Source organism: Oncorhynchus keta, chromosome 3 (genome assembly GCF_023373465.1).
Source record: "Oncorhynchus keta strain PuntledgeMale-10-30-2019 chromosome 3, Oket_V2, whole genome shotgun sequence".
In the NCBI taxonomy this organism is placed as follows: Eukaryota; Metazoa; Chordata; class Actinopteri; order Salmoniformes; family Salmonidae; genus Oncorhynchus; species Oncorhynchus keta.
The window spans coordinates 31,357,137-31,375,205 of record NC_068423.1 but is presented as its reverse complement, the minus strand read 5'-3'; the positions used below and the strand labels follow the sequence as shown (position 1 = coordinate 31,375,205).

The following is an 18,069-nucleotide window of genomic DNA, read 5'->3' as shown; positions in this document are numbered from 1 at the left end:
GAGAGAGAGAGAGAGAGATGGTTAGAGAGAGAGAGAGAGATGGTTAGAGAGAGAGAGAGATGGTTAGAGACTGAGACCCGGTAGGAGACTGGCTACCCGGTAGGAGACTGGCTACCCGGTAGGAGACTGGCTACCCGGTAGGAGACTGGCTACCCGGTAGGAGACTGGCTACCCGGTAGGAGACCGGCTACCCGACCCGGTAGGAGACTGGCTACCCGGTAGGAGACTGGCTACCCGGTAGGAGACCGGCTACCCGACCCGGTAGGAGACTGGCTACCCGGTAGGAGACTGGCTACCCGGTAGGAGACTGGCTACCCGGTAGGAGACCGGCTACCCGACCCGGTAGGAGACTGGCTACCCGGTAGGAGACTGGCTACCCGGTAGGAGACTGGCTACCCGGTAGGAGACTGGCTACCCGGTAGGAGACTGGCTACCCGGTAGGAGACTGGCTACCCGGTAGGAGACTGGCTACCCGGTAGGAGACTGGCTACCCGACCCGGTAGGAGACTGGCTACCCGTTGAGAATTGCTAATTTGCTAGCAAGAGCTTTGGGTACTTTTTTTGCCTGTGAGGCAGTGCTGGTGCCAAAAGCACCCTATAAATTGGCTCAATAGGAACTGCCAGTGAACCACTCAAAATATATGGTTACTAGCCTTTTAACTTTTCATCCAATTGACGACATATTTTCATGCAAATAGTCAAACATCTGCATAAATAAAAAATGCTAATTTTCCCACCAGTGGTGTGTTCCCACCAAACGGACTTGTTGTGGATAAAAACAGGTGTGTGATTACCTAGTACAACAAAATGTACTTCTTCGCTTTCATAGTTTTCATGTTCTGAATAAACATCTAAAGTTCAATGCGTTTCATTTGTATTTTCAATTCTACCGACAGTTTTGTCACCAAAACTGTTGCGTTAAATAGCAAATGTGCCTCCTCTGGTCTTGGTACGTGGATTCTGGCTCGTGGATTCTGCGCGTAGGCTAGTCTACAAGTATCGATCATCATGTCACCAGAACAACACCCTTGATATTTATTGGAAAGCAGCATCAAGCTCATTACCGTGCACTTTCACTACCCTGAGAAGTTCATCTTAACTTATTTCATCTGTAGCCTAGTGGTTAGAGCGTTGGACTAGTAACCGAAAGGTTGCATGTTCATATCCCCGAGCTTGACAAGGTACAAATCTGTCGTTCTGCCCGTTAACCCACTGTTCCTAGGCCGTCATTGAAAATAAGAATTTGTTCTTCACTGACTTGCCTAGTTAAATAAAGGTTTAAAAAAAAAAGTGTATTTTTCAATATGGTGGTTATTATATCAAGTCCTGAGAACGCGAAGCTGCCATCTCTGTCGGTGCCGGATGTGTTTTATATATGTTTGCTTATAAAGGAGTTTCTATCACCAGTTGTCGTGGGAGTGACAGTTGTCGTGGGAGTGACAGTTGTCGTGGGAGTGACAGTTGTCGTGGGAGTGACAGTTGTCGTGGGAGTGGCAGTTGTCGTGGGAGTGGCCAACGGTTCCGTCTCTGACCAGGAATTGTTCAGAGACAAAATATTGCTGTTTTTAAGGCTTGTTTTCTGCAATCATAAAACCACTCATTTTTTGATGTCCATTCTTATCTAATTAAAAATGTCTCCATATCTACTGAATCAAGTGTCAGCACCGTGACCTTCAGAGGGGAAGGGAACCTGAACGCACAGGCAAAAGATTTTCAGCTTGCAGGCCGACACTGGAAAAAGTTACTGAGTGAAAGAGTGAGGGCTTCGCATAGACACTTTGTTGCGTTTTGTTGTGGGACTAGAATAAATGCCTGGAACCTAAAATAACATTATTAACCAGTTTCCCATGCTTTTAAAATAACGGTTCTTTTCCGGAACAGTATGGATCACTTTCGTTCCAGGTTCCATTTCTGTTCCTTGAAAATGTTGGTTATTTTCCGGTTTTCTGTTCTGTTCCCTGAACCGGTTCTGACCCCTGCTTTTAAGACAGTGATGTTTGTGCCAAAAACATTTGTTAATAATCACCAGCAGTGGAAATAAAGTAGAATGCCAACATTACTGGACGAGCAAACTGTCTGACTAACTTTTTCAGGAAATGCAGTATCCCTTGGGTAGCAGCAGCTTCATCTTTATCCTGTGGAAAACACAGTTATTAAATGAGTCAAAAGTATTGAAGTTAGGTTGATGCAGCCATCTAGCTAATGTTAGCTAGCTGTCTATCTAGCTAGGCTACTCTAAAGCTATTGTTAGTTGTTTTGTTAGCTTTAGACTAGCCTAGCTAGATAGATAGCTATCTAGTAGTTTTGTTAGCTAGCTCTAAATTGGATCATTACCGATAAGTTTAATAGGACGAATTAACTGGGGCGGCAGGGTAGCTTAGTGGTTAGAGTGTAGGGACGGTAGGTAGCCTAGTGGTTAGAGTGTAGGGACGGTAGGTAGCTTAGTGGTTAGAGCGTTGGACTAGTAACCGAAAGGTTGCAAGTTCAAACCCCTGAGCTGACAAGGTAAAAATGTGTCGTTCTGCCCCTGAACAGGCAGTTAACCCACTGTTCCTCGGCCAGTTAACCCACTGTTCCTCTGCCAGTTAACCCACTGTTCCTAGGCCAGTTAACCCACTGTTCCTAGGCCAGTTAACCCACTGTTCCTAGACCAGTTAACCTACTGTTCCTAGACCAGTTAACCCACATTTCCTAGACCGTCATTGAAAATAAGAATTTGTTCTTAACTGACTTGCGTAGTTAAAGGTAAAAAAATAATGTTTTTTTATTAACTGCTTCTATTAACACATCTTGCATTTGCTCTCCTAGAGGAGGGTTTCCACTAGATAGCACAGCCACAGAGTCAGATTCCACAGACCGGAGAGGAGTCCCAACAAAAGAGGTGCTGGTGCATCGTGGGGGATGATCTAATTAGCATAATACTACAAACTCCGCCAGTTTACGGTAGAGTTTGTTTCTTCATTGGATGCGTCTCAATCCACCTCATCCGCCGATTGTCACACTTCCTCATCCGCGGTGAAAGGTGACAGAGCCGGAGTGGCGTTTGTCTGACCATGAAAGACCATTTTCACAAAGTCGTCTGTAACAACTGTCACGAACACGATGGTGTTCTTCGTTTTGCTCTATAACCGACACAAATATCTCGGGACTCGTCTGACGTCGGTACAGTCAATCTACCAACGTCTATCTGTGGCGTCCCAATGGTTTGGGACACGTGTTTCGTTCCAGGACGCAAGAAACTCTTCTGAAAAATGAGGGGTTAAAAAAAAAAATATTTGTCCTAATCTTTCTCATATCTTTAAGATATAGGACAGACATTTCAGAACAAACTTTATTTAGATGTATTATTTTTTGTGGGGATTATCTGTTATTCAATGTGTTTCTAATAGCAGTAAGGACTATCTGTTATTCAATGTGTTTCTAATAGCAGTAAGGACTATCTGTTATTCAATGTGTTTCTATTGGCTAATAGCAGTAAGGACTATCTGTTATTCAATGTGTTTCTAATAACAGTAAGGACTATCTGTTATTCAATGTGTTTCTATTGGCTAATAGCAGTAAGGACTATCTGTTATTCAATGTGTTTCTATTGGCTGATAGCAGTAAGGATTATCTGTTATTCAATGTGTTTCTATGGGCTAATAGCAGTAAGGACTATCTGTTATTCAATGTGTTTCTATTGGCTAATAACAGTAAGGACTATCTGTTATTCAATGTGTTTCTATGGGCTAATAACAGTAAGGACTATCTGTTATTCAATGTGTTTCTAATAGCAGTAAGGACTATCTGTTATTCAATGTGTTTCTATGGGCTAATAACAGTAAGGACTATCTGTTATTCAATGTGTTTCTAATAACAGTAAGGACTATCTGTTATTCAATGTGTTTCTATGGGCTAATAGCAGTAAGGACTATCTGTTATTCAATGTGTTTCTATGGGCTAATAACAGTAAGGACTATCTGTTATTCAATGTGTTTCTAATAGCAGTAAGGACTATCTGTTATTCAATGTGTTTCTATGGGCTAATAGCAGTAAGGACTATCTGTTATTCAATGTGTTTCTATGGGCTAATAGCAGTAAGGACTATCTGTTATTCAATGTGTTTCTATGGGCTAATAGCAGTAAGGACTATCTGTTATTCAATGTGTTTCTATTGGCTAATAGCAGTAAGGACTATCTGTTATTCAATGTGTTTCTATTGGCTAATAGCAGTAAGGACTATCTGTTATTCAATGTGTTTCTATTGGCTAATAACAGTAAGGACTATCTGTTATTCAATGTGTTTCTATTGGCTAATAGCAGTAAGGACTATCTGTTATTCAATGTGTTTCTATTGGCTAATAACAGTAAGGACTATCTGTTATTCAATGTGTTTCTATGGGCTAATAGCAGTAAGGACTATCTGTTATTCAATGTGTTTCTATTGGCTAATAGCAGTAAGGACTATCTGTTATTCAATGTGTTTCTATTGGCTAATAGCAGTAAGGACTATCTGTTATTCAATGTGTTTCTATTGGCTAATAACAGTAAGGACTATCTGTTATTCAATGTGTTTCTATTGGCTAATAGCAGTAAGGACTATCTGTTATTCAATGTGTTTCTATGGGCTAATAGCAGTAAGGACTATCTGTTATTCAATGTGTTTCTATTGGCTAATAGCAGTAAGGACTTATTCAATGTGTTTCTATTGGCTAATAGCAGTAAGGACGATCTGTTATTCAATGTGTTTCTATTGGCTAATAGCAGTAAGGACTATCTGTTATTCAATGTGTTTCTATTGGCTAATAGCAGTAAGGACTATCTGTTATTCAATGTGTTTCTATTGGCTAATAGCAGTAAGGACTATCTGTTATTCAATGTGTTTCTATTGGCTAATAGCAGTAAGGACTATCTGTTATTCAATGTGTTTCTATTGGCTAATAGCAGTAAGGACTATCTGTTATTCAATGTGTTTCTAATAGCAGTAAGGACTATCTGTTATTCAATGTGTTTCTAATAGCAGTAAGGACTATCTGTTATTCAATGTGTTTCTAATAGCAGTAAGGACTATCTGTTATTCAATGTGTTTCTAATAGCAGTAAGGACTATCTGTTATTCAATGTGTTTCTATTGGCTAATAACAGTAAGGACTATCTGTTATTCAATGTGTTTCTATTGGCTAATAGCAGTAAGGACTATCTGTTATTCAATGTGTTTCTATTGGCTGATAACAGTAAGCCCAAATACAAATCTACCTCAAATTATTTTGTGTATATTTTTTGACACCAAGAGGTCTTAAAATACTAAATCAAATAGCAAAATTGTTCTTGGTATCACCTTCTTTAAAGCAATTACATATAGCTTAGTAGAACCTCCCTACCACTGGCTTTACACTCTGTTTGGTTAAAACGCTATAGACTACCCTCCTGCCACAGAAAATGTTTAATTTACAGTTAATATAATCATTATGAAACCCTTACTGTAAAAGCTTATTGTAAAATGTCTCTTTAAACATAACAGACTACCCTCCTGCCACAGAAAGGGTTTAATTTACAGTTAATATAATCATTATGAAACCCTTACTGTAAAAGCTTATTGTAAAATGTATCTTTAAACATAACAGACAACCCTCCTGCCACAGAAAATGGTTTAATTTTCTACTAATGAACCCTTCATACAGGAAACATTTATTGTAAAACATTGTGGACTACAGCTGTGTACATAACATCCTATTCCCTATATAAATAGGGTACAGGGTACCATTATGGACTGCATTCCTGCCCTAGAAACCAAGGGGCCACTCTTCCCCCAAGGAGTCACACTGTTTGGAGGGAGACCAAAACATGACTGTAGGCTTATCACGAGATCAAGTCCTCATCCCAAATGGCACCCTATTCCCTATATAATGCAGTCATTTTACTACCAGAGCCCTGGTCTAAAGTAGTGTACTATTTAGGGAATAGGGTTCCATAGGGCTCTGGTCTAAAGTAGTGCACTATATAGGGAATAGGGTTCCATAGGGCTCTGGTCTAAAGTAGTGCACTATATAGGGAATAGGGTTCCATAGGGCTCTGGTCTAAAGTAGTGCACTATATAGGGAATAGGGTTCCATAGGGCTCTGGTCTAAAGTAGTGTACTATATAGGGAATAGGGTTCCATAGGGCTCTGGTCTAAAGTAGTGCACTATATAGGGAATAGGGTTCCATAGGGCTCTGGTCTAAAGTAGTGCACTATATAGGACATAGGGTGCCATTTGGGAAGCAGGCCACTCTCTGGGACTCGAGCCAAGACCAACTCTGCTCGACACAGGACACTGTAAAGATGGAGCAACAGCTGATGTCTCCAGTCACGCCGTACACACACACACACACACACACACACACACACACACACACACACACACACACACACACACACACACACACACACACACACACACACACACACATGTTGTTATTCTATCCTTGTGGTGGCCTAAAATTCATTTCCATTCACAATCTTATTTTCCCTAACCCATAACCCTGACCTTAACCCTAAACTGAACCCATAACCCTAAACTTAACCCCTAACCCTTACCATAACCCTGACCTTAACCCTAAACCTAACCCATAACCCTTACCATAACCCTAAACTGAACCCCTAACCATAACCCTGACCTTAACCCTAAACTTAACCCCTAACCATAACCCTGACCTTAACCCTAAACCTAACCCATAACCCTTACCATAACCCTAAACTGAACCCCTAACCATAACCCTGACCTTAACCCTAAACCTAACCCCTAACCCATAACCCTGACCTTAACCCTAAACCTAATTCTTAACCCTAAACTGAACCCCTAACCATAACCCTGACCTTAACCCTAAACTTAACCCATAACCCTGACCTTAACCCTAAACCTAATTCTTAACCCTAAACTTAACCCCTAACCATAACCCTGACCTTGGTTGCTGGTTACCTCCAGACTTGACGCTTGGAATTCAGGCCAATATTTTTTTCTAACGGTCTGAAAATCTTTTAGGTGACTTTTGACAAACTCCAAGCTGGGCTGTCATGTACCTTTTAGTGAGGAGTGGCTTCCGTCTGGCCACTTTACCATAAAGTCCTGATTGGTGGAGTGCTGCAGAGATGGTTGCCCTTCTGGAAGGATCTTCCATCTCCACAGAGGAACTCTGGAGCTCTGTCAGAGTGACCATCGGGTTCTTGGTCACTTCCCTGACCAAGGCTCTTCTCCCCCTGATTGGTCAGTTTGTCCGGGCGACCGGCTCTAGGAAAAGTCTTGGTGGTTCAAACTTCTCCCATTTTTTAGGAATGATGGAGGCCAGTGTGTTCTTGGAGACCTTCAATGCTGCAGTAATGTTTTGGTACCCTTCCCCAGATCTGTGCCTCAACCTTATATAGACAGGTGTGTTCCTTTCCAAATCATGTCTATTTGTAACCTAAATTCTGCAGACATTTTGTTTTGTTACTCAACCCCAGATCTGTGCCTCGATTACAATCCTGTCTCTGAGCTTTACGGACAGCGCAGAACATTCCTAAATCTATCCTCAACGGGAAATATCAATGTCGGTCGTGTGGCGCTGTTTCCCCCCACGGCGCTGTGCAGGCCGAGCATGTCCCTATAGTACCACAACACAGCTGGTAGAAGAAACATCTTGAGTCGCGCAAAATTGATTTATAACATTGAGGATTAAGTACATTTGCGTGCACTACATCTAAAGCACTACATCTCACTATACTGAGATCATGTATTTGGGTGTGTTTTGATATTTTTCACTGTATAAACGAACAATGAGGAAGTGAATCGCGACTGGGGGATCTTAGCAACCCAAAGATCGAGAGTTCGAATCTCGTCATGGACAATTTGAGCATTTTTTTTTTTTTAGATAATTACCAACTTTTCTACTTACTTAGTACTTTCTACTTTTCAACTATTTAGCATGTTAGCTAATCCTTCTCCTAACCTTAAGCCTAACTCTTAACCGTTTAACCGAATGCCCCTAGCCTAGCTAACGTTAGCCAGCTAGCTAACGTTAGCCACAACACATTGAAATTCGTAACATATACTTATTGCAAATTGATAGGCTATTGTGCGAATTGTCATTTGTACCATATGTGAATTGGATGATAGACATCACAAATTAATACATACCATATGAAACTTGGATATCGTCCTTTATCGGCCCTGCGGTACAGCGTAGTAAGTAGCATATAGTCATCTACGACTTAGGAAATGTCCTACGTCGACATTAAAAGAGACACATTTTGAATTAACTACGGCTTCTTTCGAATGTGAACGTGTGCAACATTGCATCAACGTAGCTGAAGAACAAACGTGGTTTAATTTAATTCTCTATGCAAAAAGTGTGCCGTGAACCACCAAACATGTTTTTAAAATTAAATACAGTTTCTGGAGCACGAAGGAGAGTTGAATCAAAATAATAAACAGAACGTCCCTCTGGGCCCTGCAATATTAATGGTTAAGTCACTCTGGGCCCTGCAATATTCATGGATAAGTCACTCTGGGCCCTGCAATATTAATGGTTAAGTCACTCTGGGCCCTGCAATATTCATGGATAAGTCACTCTGAGCCCTGCAATATTCATGGATAAGTCACTCTGGGCCCTGCAATATTCATGGATAAGTCACTCTGGGCCCTGCAATATTCATGGATAAGTCACTCTGGGCCCTGCAATATTCATGGATAAGTCACTCTGGGCCCTGCAATATTCATGGATAAGTCACTGAGCCCTGCAATATTCATGGATAAGTCACTCTGGGCCATGCAATATTCATGGATAAGTCACTCTGGGCCCTGCAATATTCATGGATAAGTCACTCTGGGCCCTGCAATATTCATGGATAAGTCACTGGGCCCTGCAATATTCATGGATAAGTCACTCTGGGCCCTGCAATATTCATGGATAAGTCACTCTGGGCCCTGCAATATTCATGGATAAGTCACTCTGGGCCCTGCAATATTCATGGATAAGTCACTGGGCCCTGCAATATTCATGGATAAGTCACTCTGGGCCCTGCATTATTCATGGATAAGTCACTGGGCCCTGCAATATTCATGGATAAGTCACTCTGGGCCCTGCAATATTCATGGATAAGTCACTCTGGGCCCTGCAATATTCATGGATAAGTCACTCTGGCCCTGCAATATTCATGGATAAGTCACTCCTGCAATATTCATGGATAAGTCACTCTGAGCCCTGCAATATTCATGGATAAGTCACTCTGGGCCCTGCAATATTCATGGATAAGTCACTCTGGGCCCTGCAATATTCATGGATAAGTCACTCTGGGCCCTGCAATATTCATGGATAAGTCACTCTGGGCCCTGCAATATTCATGGATAAGTCACTCTGGGCCCTGCAATATTCATGGATAAGTCACTCTGGGCCCTGCAATATTCATGGATAAGTCACTCTGGGCCATGCAATATTCATGGATAAGTCACTCTGGGCCATGCAATATTCATGGATAAGTCACTCTGGGCCATGCAATATTCATGGATAAGTCACTCTGGGCCCTGCAATATTCATGGATAAGTTGTTCTGGGCCCTGCAATATTCATGGATAAGTTGTTCTGGGCCCTGCAATATTCATGGATAAGTCACTCTGGGCCCTGCAATATTCATGGATAAGTCACTCTGGGCCCTGCAATATTCATGGATAAGTCACTCTGGGCCCTGCAATATTCATGGATAAGTCACTCTGGGCCCTGCAATATTCATGGATAAGTCACTCTGGGCCCTGCAATATTCATGGATAAGTCAAACTGGGCCCTGCAATATTCATGGATAAGTCACTCTGGGCCCTGCAATATTCATGGATAAGTCATTCTGGGCCCTGCAATATTCATGGATAAGTCACTCTGAGCCCTGCAATATTCATGGATAAGTCACTCTGGGCCCTGCAATATTCATGGATAAGTCACTCTGGGCCCTGCAATATTCATGGATAAGTCACTCTGGGCCCTGCAATATTCATGGATAAGTCACTCTGGGCCCTGCAATATTCATGGATAAGTCACTCTGGGCCCTGCAATATTCATGGATAAGTCACTCTGGGCCCTGCAATATTCATGGATAAGTCACTCTGAGCCCTGCAATATTCATGGATAAGTCACTCTGGGCCCTGCAATATTCATGGATAAGTCACTCTGGGCCCTGCAATATTCATGGATAAGTCACTCTGGGCCCTGCAATATTCATGGATAAGTCACTCTGGGCCCTGAAATATTCATGGATAAGTTGTTCTGGGCCCTGCAATATTCATGGATAAGTCACTCTGGGCCCTGCAATATTCATGGATAAGTCACTCTGGGCCATGCAATATTCATGGATAAGTCACTCTGGGCCATGCAATATTCATGGATAAGTCACTCTGGGCCATGCAATATTCATGGATAAGTCACTCTGGGCCATGCAATATTCATGGATAAGTCACTCTGGGCCCTGCAATATTCATGGATAAGTCATTCTGGGCCATGCAATATTCATGGCTAAGTCACTCTGGGCCCTGCAGTAATGAGATAAATTCCACTTTCTGTCTCCTACAAATGAACTCAGGTGTTCATCAGTGAGACTGGTGCAGGTGAGACTGGTGCAGGTGAGACTGGTGCAGGTGTTCATCGGTGAGACTGGTGCAGGTGAGACTGGTGCAGGTGTTCATCGGTGAGACTGGTGCAGGTGAGACTGGTGCAGGTGTTCATCGGTGAGACTGGTGCAGGTGAGACTGGTGCAGGTGTTCATCGGTGAGCCTGGTGCAGGTGTTCATCGGTGAGACTGGTGCAGGTGTTCATCGGTGAGACTGGTGCAGGTGAGACTGGTGCAGGTGTTCATCGGTGAGACTGGTGCAGGTGAGACTGGTGCAGGTGTTCATCGGTGAGCCTGGTGCGCTGTTTGTTTTTTAATAAAGGTCATTGTGGAGAAGACCGATTCACAGCTGTACGTGGAACCAAACATGTTCAGGATGTATAGTGCTCAGTTTCTTGAGAACAGGGACATTAGCTGCAGGCACCATCTTTTCCCCGGGAAGTGGCGTGGTCACGGTCACCAGCCTGCTCCTTCAAAGACACATTGCCTTGCAGCTCAATCAACTCCATCTGAAGATCTGTTTTGCTTCTTCTGACAACTGTGTCACATTTGTGACCATGAATGGGGTTCTGGATGAGAAGCAGCGGTTTTCATCTAACCGTGATGTCATCAAAGTGAGCCTTGAAGTTATCCATCAGATTCTGGATGAAATCAACATGGTTTCTCTCCCTGCCTTTTTGCTCCAAAAGTTTGAGGATGTGGAGAAGTTTTCCGTGGAGATCATTCTTGAAAAGATCGATTTTCTTCTGGAAAGGCCGTTTTACTGTTATCATATCACACACGGTGTTGTCTCATCCCTGCAGCTTGACGTTCAACTGATTTAGGGTGTGATGTAATGTCTGCCCAAAATTCAGCTGTTTCCAACTTCTCATATTCCAAAAACTCTGAAAACTGAGTTGCCTTGTCACTCAATTTGCTCTGATGAGAAAGCTTTGCTTTCCTCCCGAATGGCCCAAAAGTGTTCCAAAACCCTGTCTTGCTGAGCATTCTGAAATTGTTGTGCAGGTCGGAGGTCATCAATTGGCATTGGCGTCGGTCAGAACTTTCTGGCATTGTTGTGCAGGTCGGAGGTCATCAACTGGCATTGGCGTCTGTCAGAACTTTCTGGCATTGTTGTGCAGGTCGGAGGTCATCAACTGGCATTGGCGTCTGTCAGAACTTTCTGGCATTGTTGTGCAGGTCGGAGGTCATCAACTGGCATTGGCGTCTGTCAGAACTTTCTGACATTGTTGTGCAGGTCGGAGGTCATCAACTGGCATTGGCGTCTGTCAGAACTTTCTGACATTGATGTGCAGGTCGGAGGTCATCAACTGGCATTGGCGTCTGTCAGAACTTTCTGACATTGATGTGCAGGTCGGAGGTCATCAACTGGCATTGGCGTCCGTCAGAACTTTCTGACATTGATGTGCAGGTCGGAGGTCATCAACTGGCATTGGCGTCTGTCAGAACTTTCTGACATTGTTGTGCAGGTCGGAGGTTATCAACTGGCATTGGCGTCTGTCAGAACTTTCTGACATTGTTGTGCAGGTCGGAGGTCATCAACTGGCATTGGCGTCTGTCAGAACTTTCTCGTAGCAGACGGTGTTGAAGGGGTGATGTTGCTCTCAAAAAGTTGATCCGTTTCATCATCGTTGTCGTTGACCTCGGGAATACTCGTTTCCCGGACTGGCACTCGGGACAGATTTGTGGATGATGCAGTGGTAATATGTCAGCTCCGGGTGGTCCTCTTTCAAACGTGCAACCAGTCCCCTCCTTCTTCCTGTAGGGTGCAACCAGTCCCCTCCCTCTTCCTGTAGGGTGCAACCAGTCCCCTCCCTCTTCCTGTAGGGTGCAACCAGTCCCCTCCCTCTTCCTGTAGGGTGCAACCAGTCCCCTCCCTCTTCCTGTAGGGTGCAACCAGTCCCCTCCCTCTTCCTGTAGGGTGCAACCAGTTGATAACTACACTCCTATCTGTGTAGTTAACAGTTGATAACTACACTCCTATCTGTGAAGTTAACAGTTGAACACTACACTCCTATCTGTGAAGTTAACAGTTGATCACTACACTCCTATCTGTGAAGTTAACAGTTGAACACTACACTCCTATCTGTGAAGTTAACAGTTGAACACTACACTCCTATCTGTGAAGTTAACAGTTGAACACTACACTCCTATCTGTGAAGTTAACAGTTGAACACTACACTCCTATCTGTGTAGTTAACAGTTGATAACTACACTCCTATCTGTGAAGTTAACAGTTGATCACTACACTCCTATCTGTGAAGTTAACAGTTGAACACTACACTCCTATCTGTGAAGTTAACAGTTGAACACTACACTCCTATCTGTGAAGTTAACAGTTGAACACTACACTCCTATCTGTGAAGTTAACAGTTGATAACTACACTCCTATCTGTGAAGTTAACAGTTGATAACTACACTCCTATCTGTGAAGTTAACAGTTGATAACTACACTCCTATCTGTGAAGTTAACAGTTGATAACTACACTCCTACCTGTGAAGTTAACAGTTGATAACTACACTCCTATCTGTGAAGTTAACAGTTGATAACTACACTCCTACCTGTGAAGTTAACAGTTGATAACTACACTCCTATCTGTGAAGTTAACAGTTGATAACTACACTCCTATCTGTGAAGTTAACAGTTGATAACTACACTCCTATCTGTGAAGTTAACAGTTGATAACTACACTCCTATCTGTGAAGATAACAGTTGATAACTACACTCCTCTCTGTGAAGTTAACAGTTGATAACTACACTCCTATCTGTGTAGTTAACAGTTGATAACTACACTCCTATCTGTGAAGTTAACAGTTGATAACTACACTCCTATCTGTGAAGTTAACAGTTGATAACTACACTCCTATCTGTGAAGTTAACAGTTGATCACTACACTCCTCTCTGTGAAGGTAACAGTTGAACACTACACTCCTCTCTGTGAAGGTAACAGTTGAACACTACACTCCTCTCTGTGAAGTTAACAGTTGATCACTACACTCCTATCTGTGAAGTTAACAGTTGAACACTACACTCCTATCTGTGTAGTTAACAGTTGAACACTACACTCCTATCTGTGTAGTTAACAGTTGAACACTACACTCCTCTCTGTGAAGTTAACAGTTGATAACTACACTCCTATCTGTGAAGTTAACAGTTGATAACTACACTCCTATCTGTGAAGTTAACAGTTGATAACTACACTCCTATCTGTGAAGTTAACAGTTGATAACTACACTCCTATCTGTGTAGTTAACAGTTGAAAACTACACTCCTATCTGTGAAGTTAACAGTTGATAACTACACTCCTATCTGTGAAGTTAACAGTTGATAACTACACTCCTATCTGTGAAGTTAACAGTTGAACACTACACTCCTATCTGTGTAGTTAACAGTTGATAACTACACTCCTATCTGTGTAGTTAACAGTTGATAACTACACTCCTATCTGTGAAGTTAACAGTTGAACACTACACTCCTTCCTATCTGTGAAGGTAACAGTTGAACACTACACTCCTCTCTGTGAAGTTAACAGTTGAACACTACACTCCCATCTGTGAAGTTAACAGTTGAACACTAGAGGAGGAGATATTTCTCAACGCCATTCTTTCGTTTATAGTTTTATAGACAAGTACAAACATAACTTTAAGCTAAAATTATTGCGACATAGGTAATGTATTGTCCATGGATCAGCACCACAATTTATAAAACGGGACCACGTTTGAAACCCAAGTGGTTCTGAGCACATGTCGACGTTGCTCGACAGATGAGCTAACAGAGCCTGTCTGCATTCCTGATTTCTCCTCTACTGTGTATTCAACACACCACCACCTGTTATGCTGGACACCTACTGACCAATAAAGGATGTTATTACGTTTTTTTGTTTAAAAAAAAATAAAAAATTAAGGTTTAAAGGAATACAGGCACAACATTACTACAAGACAAAACGGCTCAATCGAGCATACAAGCAAAGCTTGCTTTCATGAAAAATTAAATGTAAAGCATGAAAAGGTAGCGTAATGGGATAATGTCTTACTGTGTTGTTTGAGGAATCCAATACTTTATCTTGTATGTGGTACAAATCACACTATTGTGGGGGGCACCTCCTCTAAGAGTCTGAATGAGGCTGTTTGAGAAGGTTTGAATCCCTAGCAACCTGCCTACACATAGTCTGAAGTACAATACCAACATAACTCCAGTAGCAGGTAAAAGCTTTTACACCTGCATTGTTTGCTGTTTGGGGTTTTAGGCTGGGTTTCTGTACAGCACTTTGAGATATCAGCTGATGTACGAAGGGCTATATAAATAAATTTGATTTGATTTGATTTGAAAGCTGTGTGCTGGAAAACCTTGGTAGAGCATGGGTGGAATAGCCATTGTGGTGCTCATGTGAGTTTCTTTTCTTTTTCAGCTTTAAACCAACGACTATTCTCACTTAAAACAGTTTTTTTTTTTTGGTTTTTAATCTTGTTTTGTTTTCTTTCACAGGGAGAAGAGTTAGCCTGGTGGCCAACTTCGTGAAGAGACATTTCAACCTGCGGTGTATTGTCAAGCATCAGTACGGAGGTTGGTAATCACCTAGTTTATACCTGCGGTGTAGTAGGTATTCACGTATGTTATACCCAGGAAAAGTAAGCAGTACAGGGGACACTGGTAGGTATCAGGGTTGGGGTCAATTTAAGAAGCAGTACAGGGGACACTGGTAGGTATCAGGGCTGGGGTCAATTTAAGAAGCAGTACAGGGGACACTGGTAGGTATGAGGGCTGGGGTCAATTTAAGAAGCAGTACAGGGGACACTGGTAGGTATGAGGGCTGGGGTCAATTTAAGAAGCAGTACAGGGGACACTGGTAGGTATGAGGGCTGGGGTCAATTTAAGAAGCAGTACAGGGGACACTGGTAGGTATCAGGGTTGGGGTCAATTTAAGAAGCAGTACAGGGGACACTGGTAGGTATGAGGGCTGGGGTCAAATTAAGAAGCAGTACAGGGGACACTGGTAGGTATGAGGGCTGGGGTCAAATTTCATTTGAATTCAGGAAGCGCACTGAAATTCCTGTTCTCCAATGTTTTTCAATGAGGACAATTTGGAATTTGGTTTACTTTTTGAATGGACTGGAATTGAACATGGTTTTGACCTTAACTCTGGAAGGTTTATTAAATCATGTTCGAGAGGGTCGCCTCTTCTGTTGTGTCCATCTCACTTCTGTTTCCGTCTCAACGCTGCAGTTCATGTAAGTGAGCCTTGTCTGAGCCAGAGCGGCCCCCATAGTACACCCTCTGGACAGGACTCTAGTTCACTTCAAGCAAACCCTTCTTTTGCATTGCTTCAGTGCTGACTTGAAAGTGTACCATGTGTATATTGAAAGAGTTCACGAGAGGATGCTTGTACGTGCCGTTAAAGACCATTGAACTCATAAATCATCTTTATGTACAGTTCCATTCAAATGTTTGGACACACCTACTCATTCAAGGGTTTTATTATTATTTTTTATTTTTTTTACAATTTTCTACATTGTAGAATAATAGTGAAGACATCAAAAACTATGAAAATAATAAAAATTCCCTTGAATGAGTAGGTGTGTCCACATTTTTGACTGGTGCTGTATGTGCTTATGCAAAGCAGTGAGTTCACACAATCTACCTTTTAAAAGGTCTCTCCTTCACTTGTTTTAACATCCTGACCCTACCTGCCATGTGCGTGCTTGAGAACATCCTGCAAGTTTGTCCCTGGAGGGCCTCCTTAATCTGCCCGTTAAGTTTGTCCCTGGTGGGCTGTCTTAGTCTGGTGTTAAGGTTGTCCCTGAAGGGCCTCCTTAATCTGCCCGTTAACTTTGTCCCTGGTGGGCTGTCTTAGTCTGGTGTTAAGGTTGTCCCTGGTGGGCTGTCTTAGTCTGGTGTTAAGGTTGTCCCTGGTGGGCTGTCTTAGTCTGGTGTTAAGGTTGTCCCTGGTGGGCTGTCTTAGTCTGGTGTTAAGGTTGTCCCTGGTGGGCTGTCTTAGTCTGGTGTTAAGTTTGTCCCTGGTGAGCTGTCTTAGTCTGGTGTTAAGGTTGTCCCTGAAGGGCCTCCTTAATCTGCCCGTTAAATTTGTCCCTGGTGGGCTGTCTTAGTCTGGTGTTAAGGTTGTCCCTGAAGGGCCTCCTTAATCTGCCCGTTAAGTTTGTCCCTGATGGGCCTCCTTAATCTGCCTGTTAAATTTGTCCCTGAAGGGCCTCCTTAATCTGCCCGTTAAATTTGTCCCTGAAGGGCCTCCTTAATCTGCCCGTTAAATTTGTCCCTGAAGGGCCTCCTTAATCTGCCCGTTAAGTTTGTCCCTGAAGGGCCTCCTTAATCTGCCCGTTAAGTTTGTCCCTGAAGGGCCTCCTTAATCTGCCCGTTAAGTTTGTCCCTGAAGGGCCTCCTTAATCTGCCCGTTAAGTTTGTCCCTGAAGGGCCTCCTTAATCTGCCCGTTAAGTTTGTCCCTGAAGGGCCTCCTTAATCTGCCCATTAAATTTGTCCCTGAAGGGCCTCCTTAATCTTCCTGTTAAGTTTGTCCCTGAAGGGCCTCCTTTCTGAGACCCTAAAAATCTGGGAGTCCCTTTCCTTCTATAGGAGGGCTGTGAGACTGAGAATGTTACATCTCCATGGCCCATGGAGCTCTTCCTCCCAAATGGAGCTCTTCGTCTTGGGACACTCATGGTCCTCTTCCTCCCAAATGGAGCTCTTCCTCTTGGGACACTCTCATGGTCCTCTTCCTCTTGGGACACTCTCATGGTCCTCTTCCTCTTGGGACACTCTCATGGTCCTCTTCCTCCCAAATGGAGCTCTTCCTCTTGGGACACTCTCATGGTCCTCTTCCTCCCAAATGGAGCTCTTCCTCTTGGGACACTCTCATGGTCCTCTTCCTCTTGGGACACTCTCATGGTCCTCTTCCTCCCAAATGGAGCTCTTCCTCTTGGGACACTCTCATGGTCCTCTTCCTCTTGGGACACTCTCATGGTCCTCTTCCTCCCAAATGGAGCTCTTCCTCTTGGGACACTCTCATGGTCCTCTTCCTCCCAAATGGAGCTCTTCCTCTTGGGACACTCTCATGGTCCTCTTCCTCCCAAATGGAGCTCTTCCTCTTGGGACACTCTCATGGTCTTCTTCCTCTTGGGACACTTTCATGGTCCTCTTCCTCCCAAATGGAGCTCTTCCTCTTGGGACACTCTCATGGTCCTCTTCATCCCAAATGGAACTCTTCCTCTTGGGACACTTTCATGGGTCCTCTTCCTCCCAAATGGAGCTCTTCGTCTTGGGACACTTTCATGGTCCTCTTCCTCCCAAATGGTGCTCTTCCTCTTGGGACACTCTCATGGTCCTCTTCCTCCCAAATGGAGCTCTTCCTCTTGGGACACTCTCATGGTCCTCTTCCTCCCAAATGGAGCTCTTCCTCTTGGGACACTCTCATGGTCCTCTTCCTCTTGGGACACTTTCATGGGTCCTCTTCCTCCCAAATGGAGCTCTTC

At 43.3% G+C, this 18,069-nt stretch overlaps 1 protein-coding gene across 3 annotated transcripts in view; it reads left to right on the top strand.

Moving 5' to 3' along the window:
• Positions 1-18,069, top strand: part of slx4ip (SLX4 interacting protein) — a 166,004-nt gene that overhangs the window by 104,341 nt on the left and 43,594 nt on the right. For all 3 annotated transcript variants that reach the window (XM_052496241.1, XM_052496236.1, XM_052496240.1), the window contains exon 5: positions 15,073-15,150. In XM_052496241.1, coding sequence (XP_052352201.1) covers positions 15,073-15,150 — 78 coding nt within the window. The remainder of the gene's footprint in view (positions 1-15,072; positions 15,151-18,069) is intronic.